At 42.0% G+C, this 15,605-nt stretch overlaps 2 protein-coding genes across 3 annotated transcripts in view; one reads left to right on the forward strand and one right to left on the reverse strand.

The window, feature by feature from the left end:
* LOC134442845 (kinase non-catalytic C-lobe domain-containing protein 1) overlaps positions 1 to 8,382 on the reverse strand; it is a 65,933-nt gene extending 57,551 nt beyond the window's left edge. The window contains exons 1-2 of the mRNA XM_063192797.1: positions 7,817 to 8,382; positions 5,020 to 5,218 (exon numbers count right to left, since the gene is read on the reverse strand). Of these exons, the coding sequence (XP_063048867.1) occupies positions 5,020 to 5,218; positions 7,817 to 7,930 (313 nt within the window). The 5' untranslated portion in view covers positions 7,931 to 8,382. The remainder of the gene's footprint in view (positions 1 to 5,019; positions 5,219 to 7,816) is intronic.
* Positions 8,381 to 14,468, forward strand: LOC134442850 (beta-1,4-galactosyltransferase 1-like). Of its 2 annotated transcripts, XM_063192802.1 has the most exons (7): positions 8,381 to 8,439; positions 9,413 to 9,551; positions 9,967 to 10,202; positions 11,561 to 11,748; positions 13,097 to 13,219; positions 13,658 to 13,762; positions 14,152 to 14,468. In XM_063192802.1, the coding sequence occupies exons 1-7, from the start codon at positions 8,431 to 8,433 to the stop codon at positions 14,297 to 14,299; spliced, it is 948 nt and encodes a 315-aa protein (XP_063048872.1). In that variant the 5' UTR covers positions 8,381 to 8,430; the 3' UTR covers positions 14,300 to 14,468. The 2 variants fall into 2 exon arrangements, with proteins under 2 accessions (XP_063048872.1, XP_063048871.1); XM_063192801.1 differs by lacking the exon at positions 8,381 to 8,439 and having other exon boundaries at positions 9,229 to 9,551.
* The last annotated feature ends 1,137 nt before the right edge of the window (positions 14,469 to 15,605 follow it).

Consider the following 15,605-nt stretch of genomic DNA (forward strand, 5'->3'; position numbering starts at 1 on the left):
TATGATTACAAAACAAACCCTTTGAACAGGCAAATTATGTGTATCGTCTATAGTTGTGTATAGTAAAGCTATTTCTACAAATTCATGTAGAGCATTTGTCAAAAAAACTCATTTATGATTATAAAACAAACCCTTTGAACACAAATAATGTGTATCATCTGCTTGTTGTGCTGGTTGTGTTGCGTCATAATAGAACAACATGTACAACACATTATTTTTCTTATTGATCGTGTGTGTATCATCTATAGCTGTGCTGGGCCATTATGGAAAAACATGTACTGCACATTATTTTTCTTTTTGATCGTCGTCGCCCAGCATGAACCCTGTGAAAGCTTGCGGCTGAATCTCTGTAAATATTTCATGGCTGAACAAAGCGTCTGTGATGGAAATACATGGGGAGACGGATAGCCAGAGGAAGGGAACAGGCCAGCTGAGCCTGTGTTGTGTCGTGTCGTGTCAGTGTGAATGTGTGTGTGTGCGTGTGTGTGTGTGTGTGTGTGTGTGTGAGAGAGAGAGAGAGAGAGAGAGAGAGAGAGAGAGAGAGAGAGAGAGAGAGAGAGAGAGAGAGAGAGAGAGATATGAACTTTCGGTATGAGATTCAGACATTACTACTATCTGTCCCTTTAGCAGCAAATAGTTCACTGTGACATGTTATTACACTGATAACAAATTATTTAATAAATAAGAACGAACAAATGCTCACACATACACACACAGACAAAATATGAGTCTTGTTGATGAAAACACAGTGGTTCGAAAAAAGCATTTCACATTAATTATTTAACATAAAATGCTGAGTACAAACCTGAGGAGAGAAAACATTGCACCAATGCAAAGTAAGAGTACAAAATGGAATATTCACAAACTGTGATTGTATTAGATTGTGAGGTATGTTGTGATTGTGAGGTTATTTTAGGGAATTGTATGCCTTTATTTAATAGGACAGTGTGAGATGGGGACAGGAAGCGAGAGGGAGAGAATGACAGGGAAGATCGGGAAACCACCTCCATCAATACCAAACACCACTTGAGCCACGACCGGAGCCGTGAGGTGATATTTTTGCAGTTGTGTAGAGGACCCATATTTCCCTCAGGCAGACTGACCACATGCTTTTGCGTATTTATCAGGGGTGGAACTTTAAGATTTTCCCCACCAGTCACTGTGGCAGGTAGATTTTACAATCTACCAGTTTCTGACAATTTTTACCAGTCACCATTTTACCAGTTCATATTCAACCATTCCAAACATTGCAATGCCAAGTAAGATAATTTACTGATCAATAGTTTTGTTTCAGATGTCATTCATTAAATTATTGTGATGCCAATAACTCTTTTCATTACCAATTTGCTTAAACCATTGGTGTTGGATGCTGCGTATAATTCAGCATCAACCCAGCACCTGAGAAAAATGTCACCCGTCAAGGTGACTGGTGGGTTAACATATTTCACCCGCCAAAGGCCAAATTCACCTGTCATTGGCAGGTGGACGGGTGCTTATTTCCATCCCTTGTATGTATCACAGGCTAGTGCATTCTGCGTGTTGGTGCGACGCCTTTTGAAGTTAAGGCGTGCTCCTCAAACAAAACGGTAAAGCACTTTCATGCACGTTTGTTACCTGACGAGGTTTGCACTGTTTTCCCACCATGTCTGCTATTTTTGTTGCTAAACATGTAAATATTCTGCCGTGCCCTGACCAAAACCATCCCTAATCCTAACCTATCAGTAAAGCAATGTTTCTGCTGCTTTACTTCTGCCAAGAACAGATAAATAAGCAATGGATTGGCAAATTCCTTGTGAAATTATGCCCAGACCAAAACCATCCCTAACTTTACGGCCTATGACAGATTAAGTTCAGGGATGGTTTTGCATGCTATTGCATACTGTCTTAAATTGTGCGCTTCTTAATGGTCCAAGCAGTTCAACAACTGTGTTACAAAGATGTGAGATTCAACAGGCATCTCCAGCTCTCATTTGAGCTACCGCCATCTGCAGTCAGAAAAATCACATTCTGTTTGAAGTGGCAACCTCGCCTCTATGCTTTCCCCAGTAGAGTGTTTCTGGGTCATGTTCAAAAGTGTGCTGATTCACGTCTGTGAATCTGAATGTGCAAGGGTGTGTGTGTGTGTGTGTGTGTGTGTGTGTGTGTGTGTGTGTGTGTGTGTGTGTGTGTGTGTGTGTGTGTGTGTGTGTGTGTGTGTGTGTGTGAGTGTGTAGGTGTGTGTGTGTGCGCAGAGAGAGTGGTGTGTGTGTGGGTGTGGGTGTGTGTGTGTGTGAGAGAGAGAGAGAGAGAGAGAGAGAGAGAGAGAGACAGACAGACAGACAGACAGACAGACAGACAGACAGACAGACAGACTATGTGTGTGTGTGTGTGTGTGTGTGTGTGTGTGTGTGTGTGTGTGTGTGTGTGTGTGTGTGTGTGTGTGTGTGTGTGTGTGTGTGTGTGTGTGTGTGTTCAAAAGTCTGCTGATCCACGTCTGGGCAGACCAGACCTGATCCCAGAACAAGATGACCTCAGGTCTCTGAGAATGGATACCTAAGAAGCGTGTGTGTGTTGGTGTGCCAGTGTGTGTGTGTGTGTGTGTGTGTGTGTGTGTGTGTGTGTGTGTGTGTGTGTGTGTGTGTGTGTGTGTGTGTGCATATATGTGTGTGTGTGTGTGTGTGCATATACGTGTGTATGTGTGGGGTGTGTGTGTGTGTGTGTGTGTGTGTGTGTGTGTGTGTGTGTGTGTGTGTGTGTGTGTGTGTGTGTGTGTGTGTGTGTTCAAAAGTCTGCTGATCCACGTCTGGGCAGACCAGACCTGATCCCAGTACAAGACGACCTCAGGTCTCTGAGACTGGATACCTAAGAAGCGTGTGTGTGTTGGTGTGCCAGTGTGTGTGTGTGTGTGTGTGTGTGTGTGTGTGTGTGTGTGTGTGTGTGTGTGTGTGTGTGTGTGTGTGTGTGTGCATATACGTGTGTGTGTGTGTGTGTGCATATACGTGTGTGTGTGTGTGTGTGTGTGTGTGTGTGTGTGTGTGTGTGTGTGTGTGTGTGTGTGTGTGTGTGTGTGTGTGTGTGTGTGTGTTTGTGTGAGCATCTTTGTGGATTTGTGAGTGGGCGGGTAGCGGTGTAAAGCCCAACACCAGCAATACTTGGTCTGGCCAACCACGGAAAACAAAGCGCTGACACACTGACTCACACCACTGAACTGCTGTGGGATGGGAAAGCTGAGTGAGTGAGTGAGGGATTGAGTGAGTGAAATCAGGAGTGTGTGTGTGTGTGTGTGTGTGTGTGTTTGTATATGTGCACGTTAGGGCGCATCACATGCCCCCTATGATTTGTTTTACCTTGGCCCTATTGTAAAAATGTTCTACACCCAGTAAAATATTTTGAAATTTGAATGAAATCTACCGGGGCCACCAGCCCCATGAAAATAGAAAATAATGGTGATAGTCAAAATCTTGGAACAGAAATGACAGACATTTCGGTGCATCAAGCTACCGAAAAAAAAAAAAAACATATTGCCTCAGCTGTGTGAGCAAAATTTTCTATGCACAGTAAAATCACTCTGTGTAAAATATTAGATGAATTTTAGACATATCCGTAACTCTCTGAGTATTGATGCTGCTGTGACTTATGTCAATGCTATGATCATGTCCCACCTGCATTATTGTTTATCAAGCTGGTCCCAGGCCAACAAGACTGTCTTAAAATCCATTGATTCACTATACAAGCAGGCCCTGAAGGTCCTACATGTAGATAGAAGATCTTTTCAGTACCACCATTGTCCTATACTGAGCAAGTATAATATGCTCAGCCTTGAAAACATCATACAATTTTCTGATCTGCGGCTAATCCATAAAATTATTCACAATGCAGCACCCCCACCCCTAAGAACATTTGTTCAACCCTGCTCTGAATTGATGAGCAGAACGTCAAGATCCACCATTAGGGGTGATTGTAGTCTCCCAATCCGACGAACTGCTTTTGCTCAGTCAGCCTTCTCCTTCAGGGCAACCAAAACATGGAATAGTCTACCCAGTAACCTAAAAAGTATTACTGATTATCAGGCCTTCTCAAGGGGTGTGAAAAAATGGATATTAACCAACCAGTCTTGTCAACATTAATCATATGTTTTTTAAAATATGACTCACACTGTATGCCATTTTAATGTGTGTGTGTGTGTGTGTGTGTGTGTGTGTGTGTGTGTGTGTGTGTGTGTGTGTGTGTGTGTGTGTGTGTGTGTGTGTGTGTGTGTGTGTGTGTGTGTGTGTGTGTGTGTGTGTGTTTGACCTATGGCCTATGGATGTGCTTACTTGTTTATATCTTGTCTATGTTATTGTATTTTATTTTTAATATTTGTTTTACCTGTCCAGGGACTGCAGATGGAAATTAGCTATATAGCTATAATCTGGCACAAGCCATCTTTTTACTTCTGTAATCAATGTGTATTGTGCATGGTCCCTGTTGAACTAAACTAAATAAACTAAACTAAACTACTGGGTCCACCAGGCCCATGAAAATACAAAATAATGGTGATAGTGATGGGCAACCTTGATTGTGTGTGTGTGCCTGTGTGTGTCTGTTTGTGTGTGCGCGTGCAGGCATGCATATGTCCATATATTTGTATACATGTGTAGAGTTATCTTCTATTGTATGTGTTGGCACTACGAGTGGCTCATCGCTCAGCTGCTCCATAAAGGACACATTGCTGTGTATGAGAGGGGTAGTGTGTGTGTGTGTGTGTCAGCGTGTGTGTGTGTGTGTGTGTGTGTGTGTGTGTGTGTGTGTGTGTGTGTGTGTGTGTGTGTGTGTGTGTGTGTGTGTCTGTGTGTGTGTGTGTGTGTGTGTGTTTGTCTCACCGCTCAGCTGCTCCTTAAAGGACACATTGCTGTGTATGAGAGGGGTAGTGTGTGTGTGTGTGTGTGTGTCAGCGTGTGTGTGTGTGTGTCAGCGTGTGTGTGTGTGTGTGTGTGTGTGTGTGTGTGTGTGTGTGTGTGTGTGTGTGTGTGTGTGTGTGTGTGTGTGTGTTTGTCTCACCGCTCAGCTGCTCCATAAAAGACACGTTGCCGTGGGCGTTGAAGGCCAGCGTGTCGGGCGTGATGCAGAGGGTGTGGAAGAGCGGCGAGAGGGCGATGCCCTGCAGCGAGCACACGCACTCCACGCACACCGCTAACACCTCCTCCTCGCACAGACAGCTGTCACGCAGAGACAGGATGTCAGCCAGGGACACGTTCTCCTGGATGGAGGGAGGGAGGGAGAGAGAGAGAGAGAGAGAGAGAGAGAGAGAGAGAGAGAGAGAGAGAGAGAGAGAGAGAGAGAGAGAGAGAGAGGTGGGTGTGTGGGCAGATGAATTTGTATTTAGAGATAAAGACTTTGACATGAAACACTTAATTTACAAGCACTTAAAAATGACAGTGAGGAGGGGAACAGGTGTGGAGGAGAAGGCAGTAGGAGAAAGAGAGAGAAAGAGAAATAGAAAGAGAAAGAGAGAGAGAGAGAATCTGCATGTATCAGTGAATTTGATCGGTTGTCCCAACCAAGACACTTTCACAAAGAGAAGGACACACTCTTATCACTTTGTGTAAACACACGATATACGTAATGAATTCAAAGCTGACACAGTGACTGAACACTGTCTGGTTAACACACGTACACACTTGCCTCACCGTTGAACACCCAAGCCATTTACAGTATACTCTCTGTTTAAAGTTTGTTTATATTTGCCATGGCCAATATGTAATGTGTTACTAAAGACTCCCTGCAATGTTGTTGTAGCAATGTTGCAATATCACAGTATAGTTCTTATTCGTAAGAATCGGTTAGCCATCTCTGAGATGACTCCCTCTTCTCACTCTAAGAACCGGGGTCGGGGACATATTCATGTCCTTATGTTTTTTGTTTCTCACAGGAAAAAGTTCCAACGCCCTTTTTTCTCCACTGAACTTGTCGCTAGGATAATCTCACACTCTCGTTGGACACAATAGCCGGGCCTCAGTGTCAGTTTAGAATCTTACGGCAGCTCAGATGACATTTGAAGCCCATTAGGGCCATAGTGTGCCTTTTGTTGTAAGCTCATGGCATTAGAATTCCATGACATGTGTTTAACCATGAGCAAGCACAATGTCTCATTCATGCCAATGAAAGGCCAGTGACTGTCAGTCAGTCTGTGCCCTGCAGTACCACCATCTGTGATCTTCTTCTCTGTGGCAATGGCCTTCCCTCATCCTGCCCTGGCTATGTTGGATTGGGACTGTACATTAGGCAAACCTAGGCAATTGCCTAGAGCCCTCATCAAATCTACCCTCCATAGGGGCCCCCAACTGTCACACCAATCACCGTAAACACACAAAAAAGGATGTCTGATCTTAATTTATACTTATCTTGAGTAATCAAAGATATATACAAGACAAAACACTAAAAAAGTACCTTCGCTCCTACCATGCCAATTGGTGACTTTTTTTTTTTTTAACTTTTAACTTTGAGGGCCCCATGTTTATATTTTGCCTAGGGCCCCAACATGGGTAGATCCACCCCTGATTGGGAGGACCTGTGTACTGCAAGCAATTTACCACCAGACAGGGACATCTAAAATGCCACAACTCACTTGGCAAGATTGGCTGAAACCACCATTCTTTCTGTTATTGTTGGTGTGTTGTCAGAAGCCAGCAGGCCTCTGGTATTCTCCTCCCAAAAACTGTATTCTTCCCCACACATGTGAGATAATGCTGGGCAATTTTGTCCTCAAAACATTTCCAATGAGCGCTCTTAATTTTTCAGACAAATTGGTATTTTCGGATAAAAGTGACACAAGGGAGCGCTGAGCCGATTAACAGAAGTCCTTTGTGCTGTTGTTTCTGTGCCATATCACAATCTCTGCGTTTGGAGAGGAGCTCGCTGCATGTAGCCAAGTTGCCTTCAGTGCTCATACAGTTTGGATAAGAGGCCAGCTGAATAGGGCAACAAGCATATTTGTATATGCTGAGATCTGTAAACAGGAACAAGTGTGAACAACAAATTCACAACAAATATGAATGGTAAAATCATTTTGGGATGTACTGATGGGTGAGGGCATAGACTGTTTGTGGGGACCCATTTGGGGGAGAAATAGCGCATATAGGGCAAAGGCGCACGGCACTTGACGCAGCAGCGCAATCCTTTAAATAGCTGGTTTCCCATGAGAACAGCGCAAGAGAAACCCAGTCGCTTCTTCCTCTGCTGCTGCAAGTAAAACACGCCGGCCTATATAGCAGCTTCCCACTCCTCACTCCCTCGGCTGTCACGGTCCAAGTTCACCGTTAAATATCACTGACAAGGAAAAAGAACCGCTGGTCGGAGCCGGTGATTGACAGACAGAGATGAGTGAGGGAGCAGAGCAGTGTTTGGGTGAGTTGACAGATGAGGGGGTGTGAACGTATGGCTTTTGGGCCACTAACACTTCCGAGATGATGCACTTGTCCCTAAGGTTACAAGATAACATGATTTCCAGATCGATACAACCATGGGAGTTTCCTTCGAGTGTTTACTCGCATACATTGGGGGAAAGGTCAAACAAATTCCATCAAGTATGCAAATAAAAAGCGTTCCGTTGCACATCAGAGCGTGATGTATGAAATCACATCTTGACAAAAGATCATTCTTTTTACAGCCAAGCCAAAAGCATCATTTCTGTACAACGAGGTCACAATAATCAACCCAAAACCGAAATCAATCGAAGTCTCAAGTTGTGATATGGCACGTGTGTAGCAATAAGTGAAACCATTTACGCATTGCTTTGCACTTTTGAGAGACTTAAATGTGGCACGTTTCATTAACAAAACAAGTGAACAGATCTTACCTCATCTTCTAATAGCGGAGGCAGGTGCTCAGTTTCATAATACTCCTCTCCTTCTTCCTCGGCGGAGTCCTCATCCACGCCATACGCAACAACAGCAGTTACAAACGTCCCCATTTCACATGTAGTGTTTTCATAAAGCGAAGAAATTTTACGAGCCTTTCAAAACTGTCGTACAGCAGTGCCATGGCTCATTCCTACGACATGGCATGAATGAGTACTAACAGGCTTGTTGTCTACCAGTCTGGAATTCCCTCGCAACACTACGCCGGCTAGGGGAACTCAAACTTCCCCGCTCGCGCATCTCACCGGAGGCAGCGACACATGGGGACGTTCCTTTCCAAATCCTCGCGACGGGGCGGCATTCCTCTGTACACCGGCGATAGAGTTCAGAGTCTCGAACGGGCGCGTGGAGATGAAGCGACTCGTGTGTTGAGATTTGTTGTCAGTAATCGAGGGCTATGTGGGGAGTTTGACAACTATGCTGTCATGGCAACCACTGCAGAAACACGGACAGTAGGCTATGTTGTTGAACTGCAGCTCAACTAACTCCGAGCAACGTCCCCAACGTCACCTCCGCAACGAGGCAAACAAATCCCTCACTTCAGTTGCTGAACATGTGTAGAGTGAGTCGTGACAACACAAGACATTCCATTCTTCTAACTGTAAAATATAAGTGGAACATATTCGCGCGCGCGCGCGCGCACACACACACACACGCACGCGCACGCACGCACGCACACACACACACACGCGTTTTAGGTTTCGTGACTATGGTGATGATGATGATGATGATATAAATTTATATAAACTCACATAAACTCAAACTGACATAAAAAACGTGATTTTGCCCTAACAACAGTTATAGAGTTAATGTGCAGAGAAGTAGGCCTACAGATAACAGGATCACTGTAGGATGCAAAATGTTCCATGAAAAAGAAAGAAACACCATCCTTGAAGAGGTTAAAGATAAAAGTGTATCTGCAAAGAAATGTAAGCAAAACAATTTCTGTCAACATTACCAAAAGCACATTTAACATGGCGCACTAAGAGGCCAGTCATAACTTTTTACACTAGTCTGTAGGTACCCTAACACCAGGTGCCTCCACGTTATAACGATGATGAATTCTGTTTAAATTCGGTTAGTGGGAATCCCCCACCCTGAATAGGGAAAATATACAGGTGTAATAAATAGGAAAACCCTAATAAATAGTTAACGTAACTGCATATTTTCTGTGCCCAGCCTAACTGATTTGTTGAACTGACCTTGGGCTTTGTTTAAAGTTTGATGTAATAGCCCTGGTTCTTATCAGAGCAATGATAGTCAACATTTTCAGGGGATGTTAACAGACCAGCAGATGAAGGCACAAGGTTCTCCAACAGTCATGCACGCCGTCACGATTTTCTCAGCAACTTGGCTCTAGTCTATAATAGTTGTGTCCATGCTTCAAAATGACCAGTGCTATTTTTGCCAATAATTTAACTGGTTTCAGCAAAGCCTCAATTGTTCTTGTTGTCCTTCTCACTGTTCAATTTGGTATGGCTTTGAATTATTATATATTTATCTATAAACCTGGAATGCTGTTTCCAACTTCAAAGATTTCAGGACAACCCAGGACAGCTGTGAGTGTGGCACTTGTTAAGGGAGCATTGAAGGAGAACGCGGCACCGACTAAGAAGAATGAATCAGGCACCATTGATGAGAAACAACAGTGCCCCATCACCTCACCTCTACTGAGTAAGTGTCCTCAAATCTTGTTAGCGTAATTTAGCATTGGCTGGCTAATTAATTGCAGAATTTTCTGTCTGTAAAAAAATATTGAAATGACCTGAGTTTGCATTAACAAATATGGGAACATTTCACACAAATAAGCATGTGAAAATGTATTGGTGGTCACCTCTGTACATGTTCCAAGATAATCTTTTGACTTAACATGCAATTTTGAAAATCCCATCTGTGACATATTTGAATCTTAATAAGTTTGAATATGTTGTGCCTGAGTTTTTTTGTTAGCGAAGTAAACAAGGCTGTAGTGACAATGAGTATTGTACAGCTTTAATTCATTTGGAGTGTTCATTTGGAGCAAAAGAGCAAAAATGATCTAATTGAAACCTTATCAGGTTGTGTGTATCTGTGTGTCTCTTGCTGTTAGAGGGCCCTTTCCAAGTGCAGTGGGATAATGAGCTGACTCTGAAGACGGTGCGAAAGCAGAACCCCAAACTTCGGGCTGGAGGGCGCTGGAAACCACCAAACTGCAATGCCATACAAAAAGTGGCCATTGTCATACCCTTCAGACACAGAGAGCAGCACTTGAAGTTCTGGCTCTACTATGTCCACCCATTTCTTCAGAGGCAGCAGTTAGACTATGGTGTCTACGTTGTTAATCAGGTGATGACTCGTGCTTTTCCTTACACTCTATACATAGATTTCCAGGCAACGTCACTATGGTAACAACTGCGCATGCGAGGGGCAGAAAGCCGCGCAGTTCACTGTTGTTTTCTATGGACGCTGTGGATAACTTGTCTAAAAAAGTGGAATTTTCAGATGCTGATCTATTTTTAACTGTACTTGCAGAGTTAGTTATGTGATCGGTATGATTTGCATACCTTGCACAGGGCATCCGGTTTTTAGGAAATGTAGGTTTTAATGAGTTTAAGGGTTTTTTTGTGATAAAGCAGGTTGTTGCACCATAGCATTTTGATGTATCGTTATTGTAACAGACTTTAGCACTCTCATAATGCTATTGATTATACACTGGAAAGGGCATTCATATTGTCAATAACCGAATTACTAACTTCCAACTGTAATTAGATCCTAGTTGTTTTAAAACTGGTAACTTGCTTTAGCAAGCTCACACACTAGTGGTGGTGCTAGCTAGTGAAAGCTAGCATAAACGATTGCAATGTTGTTATGACACAGATGTTTAAGTTATTAGACATCTGTTGTCCGTTTTTCATTTCCTTACAATTGAAAAACAAAATGTAGATTAATCTCCAAGTAGAGTCTTGGGATCTAGTAGCAATGCAACATCAGAAACGGGCTGATTTTGTCCAGGTAATGTAGCGCGCTAGCTAGCTAGCAACTCCGATTGAGATTAAGATTCAGTAGTAGCATTGCTAGCAAGCTGTAGGCCTACTGTTTCAAATGGTTTATATGTCAGATCATATATATTCAACAATACCCCATTTCAACTTAATTTTATATGTAATGTAAGATAGGAGACTCATGTCTGACTTGGAGGTAGTGGTTAGTTGTCCAGCTAGCACGCTAACGTTCGCTAGCTAGCTAGCTAGCAAGCTTACGTGTAGTTATTAGGTGTGTTAGATGTTCAAATTCACCAGGTTGTTTATTTGGTACGGTCTCCTTTCCATTTAAATGCTGGTTAAGCAAGTGTATGAACATATATGAACAACTGTCTGCCAAGAGTTGCACTAGCAGATGTTTACATTTTGTATGTATCACGTCAAGTAATATATACGTTAATATAGAGTAATAAAGACCAACTAGTATAATAACTAAAAGTAACACACGTAGATTTTAACAGAGCGTTATACTGTTTTTCTATTGCCGTAGAAGCCTTTCTGCCCCTTGTCGCCGTGCGCACTGTTGGTAAACATGAGATCTATGTATTGACCTCTGTGAACACTGTCGTGTCTCCGGCTAATACTGTATGAGACCATTGTGATGCAGAAGAATATATAAGTTAGCCCTTTCAGATGTTAACCAAGTGCTTTGTTTGTCTGTAGGATGGGGAAAACAAATTTAACAGAGCCAAGCTGATGAATGTTGGATTCACAGAAGCCCTGAAAGAGTATGATTACGACTGCTTTGTCTTTAGTGATGTGGATATTATCCCTTTGGATGACCGAAATACCTACAGATGCTTCAAACAACCCAGGCACCTTGCTGTTTCTATGAATAAATTTCATTTTGGGTAAGTTTGTTTGGTAGGGGTGGAAATGCAGTAGTATGTTTTACCCCTTTGCTCAAGAACAGGGTAAAATGTCATGTATGTAGCAAAATGTTGACTGATGTTTCGTTGGGATTTCGGCTACCAGATTCTGATTTATTTTCATCCGTATTAGGTTGTGTGGAGAGGTGTCCATTACATCTGTCTGACTTACATGAATATCATTGCAATAATCTTATCTGTGAGAAAACATTGTATTGCAAGGACAAGGCCAAATAATTTCTGTAGGCAGGGCCGGATCAATGCACAGGCTAGATATGGCTGCAGCCTAGGGCCCCCACCTTCCAGGGGGGCCCAGATTGATTAAAAGTGAAAAATTGCAGAATTATGATAAGATACCCTACTGAACAAGTCATATGTTCTGTTCAGTAGAGTTGGTAGAAATTATATCCTTAATTCCTATCTTGAAATTATGACATTGTCTATGTAAATTCGTCATGAAATTTGCTATCCAGGGGGGCCGACAGCAACCTGTAGCCTAGGGGCCCCGGGCCATCTTAATCCGGCCCTGTCTGTAGGTTAGCCTTGAACTCATGTTGATGATGTAGGTAGCCCATATTTCTCAGAAAACACACCATCAACCTCTACTGTATGTGGTAACCAATGTCTTCAGAACATTGATACTGAATAGAAGGGAAACTCCAACTCCCATTGTCATTGTGATACAGCAGTGCATACAATGAAATTGCATTTATGCCTCATCCATGCACTGGTTAAGTACTCCCCCCACCAACCTGGCGTGTCGGGAGTCGAACTGGAAAGCTTAGGGTTACAAGTCTGACGCCCTAACTGCTTACCCATGACTGCCCTATGTACCTACCAATTCTTGCCGAGTCAACTCTATTTCAGGCAAACGGTAGTTTCCCGGCCGTTTAAAACAAGCCAAATCTTTATTGGGCTGACCCTTTAGTTCAGAGAGATATTTTAAATGGTTTAAATGACCACTGATCATTGTTAGTTGACTTGGTTGACAGTTAGAATTCTTGTGATTGACAGTCAAACGCAACCACAGTCTTATCAATCTTATCACTTAGCGTTGCTAAGGAACTAATGTGGACATTTAGGATGGAATAATCCTTGCGCATGCTTCAAAACCGTTGAATGTAAGACAATAGAAGAACTCTGTCCATGTATATACAGTGGTTTAGAATTTAGAATACAAAGTGATTAACTGTCGTGTACTGGTCACATATGCCACTGCAACCAACAACAATAAGAATACAGTACATGTGCGTAGACCTATCTTCATCTTAGGCAAGCACATTTCACAGGATATTTTCTGAATGATGTTCATTTTTGCTTCATTCCAAAGACTCCCATATCGTACGTACGTTGGAGGTGTCTTAGCTTTGAGCAAGGAGCAGTACATGAAAATAAATGGTTTCCCCAACAATTATTGGGGCTGGGGTGGAGAGGATGATGACATGTATAAAAGGTGAGTTGATAACAGCCAATTGTTATTTAAAGTTAGGCCTACTTGAATGAAATTCTAAATGGTAAAGAAAAACACTCATATTATTTGGGCAGCAGAAATCATCTTCTGGAAAACAAAGAACAATAGTCTTTGTACTATGCCTGTATTATATAGGTGATGTGCTCAATAGTGAAATGTGCGTGCTTTTTAGTCATAGAGTCTTACTTTTCCTCCCTGATATTGACACCTTTGCAACTATTTAAACTAGTCTAAAACTATTAGGCTATCATAATGAGGCGGACCCCAGTTTTACATGGTTTCGTTTCCCTGGACTAAAAATTCTATATTTCCTTGATAAGTACCTTAAGGTATGGAAAATATAGCATAATTGTCATATTAAATACTGCGTACACATGAAAATGTTGATTGATTTTGACATAAGTCTACTTTTCTTTACAGGTTGAGAATAAGGGGTATGTGGCTCTCCAGACCTGACAGGGTGAAAGGGAGATGCAAAATGATCGGTCACAAGAGAGACAAACACAATGAGTCAAACCCCAAAAGGTAAAGTCCCAGTCAATCACAACCAGATGTGTCAAAAGTAAAAGTAGAAGTAAATTGTGTTAGGTACAGCAATAGCACATGCTATTACATAGCTGTTACATTAGTTATTCCGTTAGGAGGTGGACTTTGTTGTTACTAATAAGAACTAAAAACCTATAAAGGAAACCCCAACAAATTTGATCCAATCAGCGCAGAATCAGGTGCATTGGTCTACAGCAACTGACTGTGCTTACAGTACTCAGTGAAGTTATTTGTGTTGGAAGGAAACTGTGATGTGTTGTTTTTCCTTCTACTTTTACTTTTGACACCTCTGGACACAATGTATTGTGTATACTAAAAGGTATTTTACTTAATGTTGTTAACCTTTTAATTTGCTCATTTTGTGGCAGGTATTATAAATTAAGAAATACAAGGCAAACAATTGACAGCGATGGCATCAATTCTTTGCAGTACAAAGTAGTGAACATTGAGAAGGATCAGCTGTTCACTAAAATTACTGTGGATATTGGGAGCCCTCCTCGGAAATCGACTTCCTGATGTGTTTGCATATCTTGCTTTGAAGCTTAAGTTAAGACAGAGGTTTGTTGTTAGTTTTTTTTGTTTTTTTTTGTTTTTTTTACTGAGGCGAGCCTACATCTGGGTAACTGTTTTATTATCCATTTTTGTACCTGTAAACTACTATTCTATTGTACTAATAAACAATAATAACAAAGCTTCACATCATATCCTTAGCCAGAGTAATGTCTATGTTTAGAGAGGGAGAAAGAAATTCCACTTACGCCCACAGTCTTGACAAATGTTATTGAATATTGAGCAGTGTCTTAGATTGATTATCTTGATGACTTGTTTTGAGCATGATACACTGTGCAGATCATCATAAATAGACAGCCAACTGAGAATAGGATCTGACATGCCTGAAAATAGAACCAGTGGTGCAGGGCCGGTTCTAGTCAATATGGTTCCCTAGGTGAGCACCACCTTTCCTTTTTGTGTATTTAGAAATTGCCATCTGTAAATATAGCGTCATCAGTCTGATTGAGCACAGCTGATATAGTATCTACTGAGTGCCTAGGGACAATCAGTGTCAATTTTAGGTTTAATGTTTTATTTAATTTGACTTTTTTGAATTATGTGGGATTTTATGGCGTTACTATGGTGCCAAGACGGCGCCCCCAAAGACATTTGGTGCCCTAGACGACCGCCTTGTCTGCCTATGCCTATTGCCGGCCCTGCCGTGAACAAAGAGCAGTTTATACATTACATTACTTATTTCATGATCAGCTACTGTGCTCTGTAGTCAACAATCTGCATGCAAGCTACTCAGTCGACAGCTAACAGTTCTCTTAGAGAGAGTGCGTGGGTGAAATAGAAATAAAAGCCTTATCATTTGACTCATGCTGTGGTGGCAAATGTAAGCAAGCACAACACCCATCACCTCCCACCTTACTCGACAGCCTCATGCAGCGGTATAGGCCTGTGTGAGTCAACACTTAACCACACAACATAGCCACTCTTTTATCATCCCAAATAGCCATAATAATACAAGGCAGCATCAATCTAGGATAAATAAAGGCAATTCAACAGCTGGTAGCAAACAACTGCATTAATTAATTAAAGGTAATAAGCAATAACCTTCAGTAATTACTTCAGTGTGACATTTCCAGTGAACCACACGTACCCCTGCCTAATCTTCTGAGTACACTTGAGTACAAGTCAAAGATACAAATACCAAAAAATAGAGTAAGTGTCAAGTCAAGTCAAGTCAAGTCAAGTAGGTTTTATTGTCAATTTCTTTACATGCACTGGTCATACAAAGAATTTGAAATTACATTTCTTGCTTTCC

This window comes from Engraulis encrasicolus, unplaced genomic scaffold (assembly GCF_034702125.1).
Source record: "Engraulis encrasicolus isolate BLACKSEA-1 unplaced genomic scaffold, IST_EnEncr_1.0 scaffold_25_np1212, whole genome shotgun sequence".
Taxonomy (NCBI): Eukaryota; Metazoa; Chordata; class Actinopteri; order Clupeiformes; family Engraulidae; genus Engraulis; species Engraulis encrasicolus.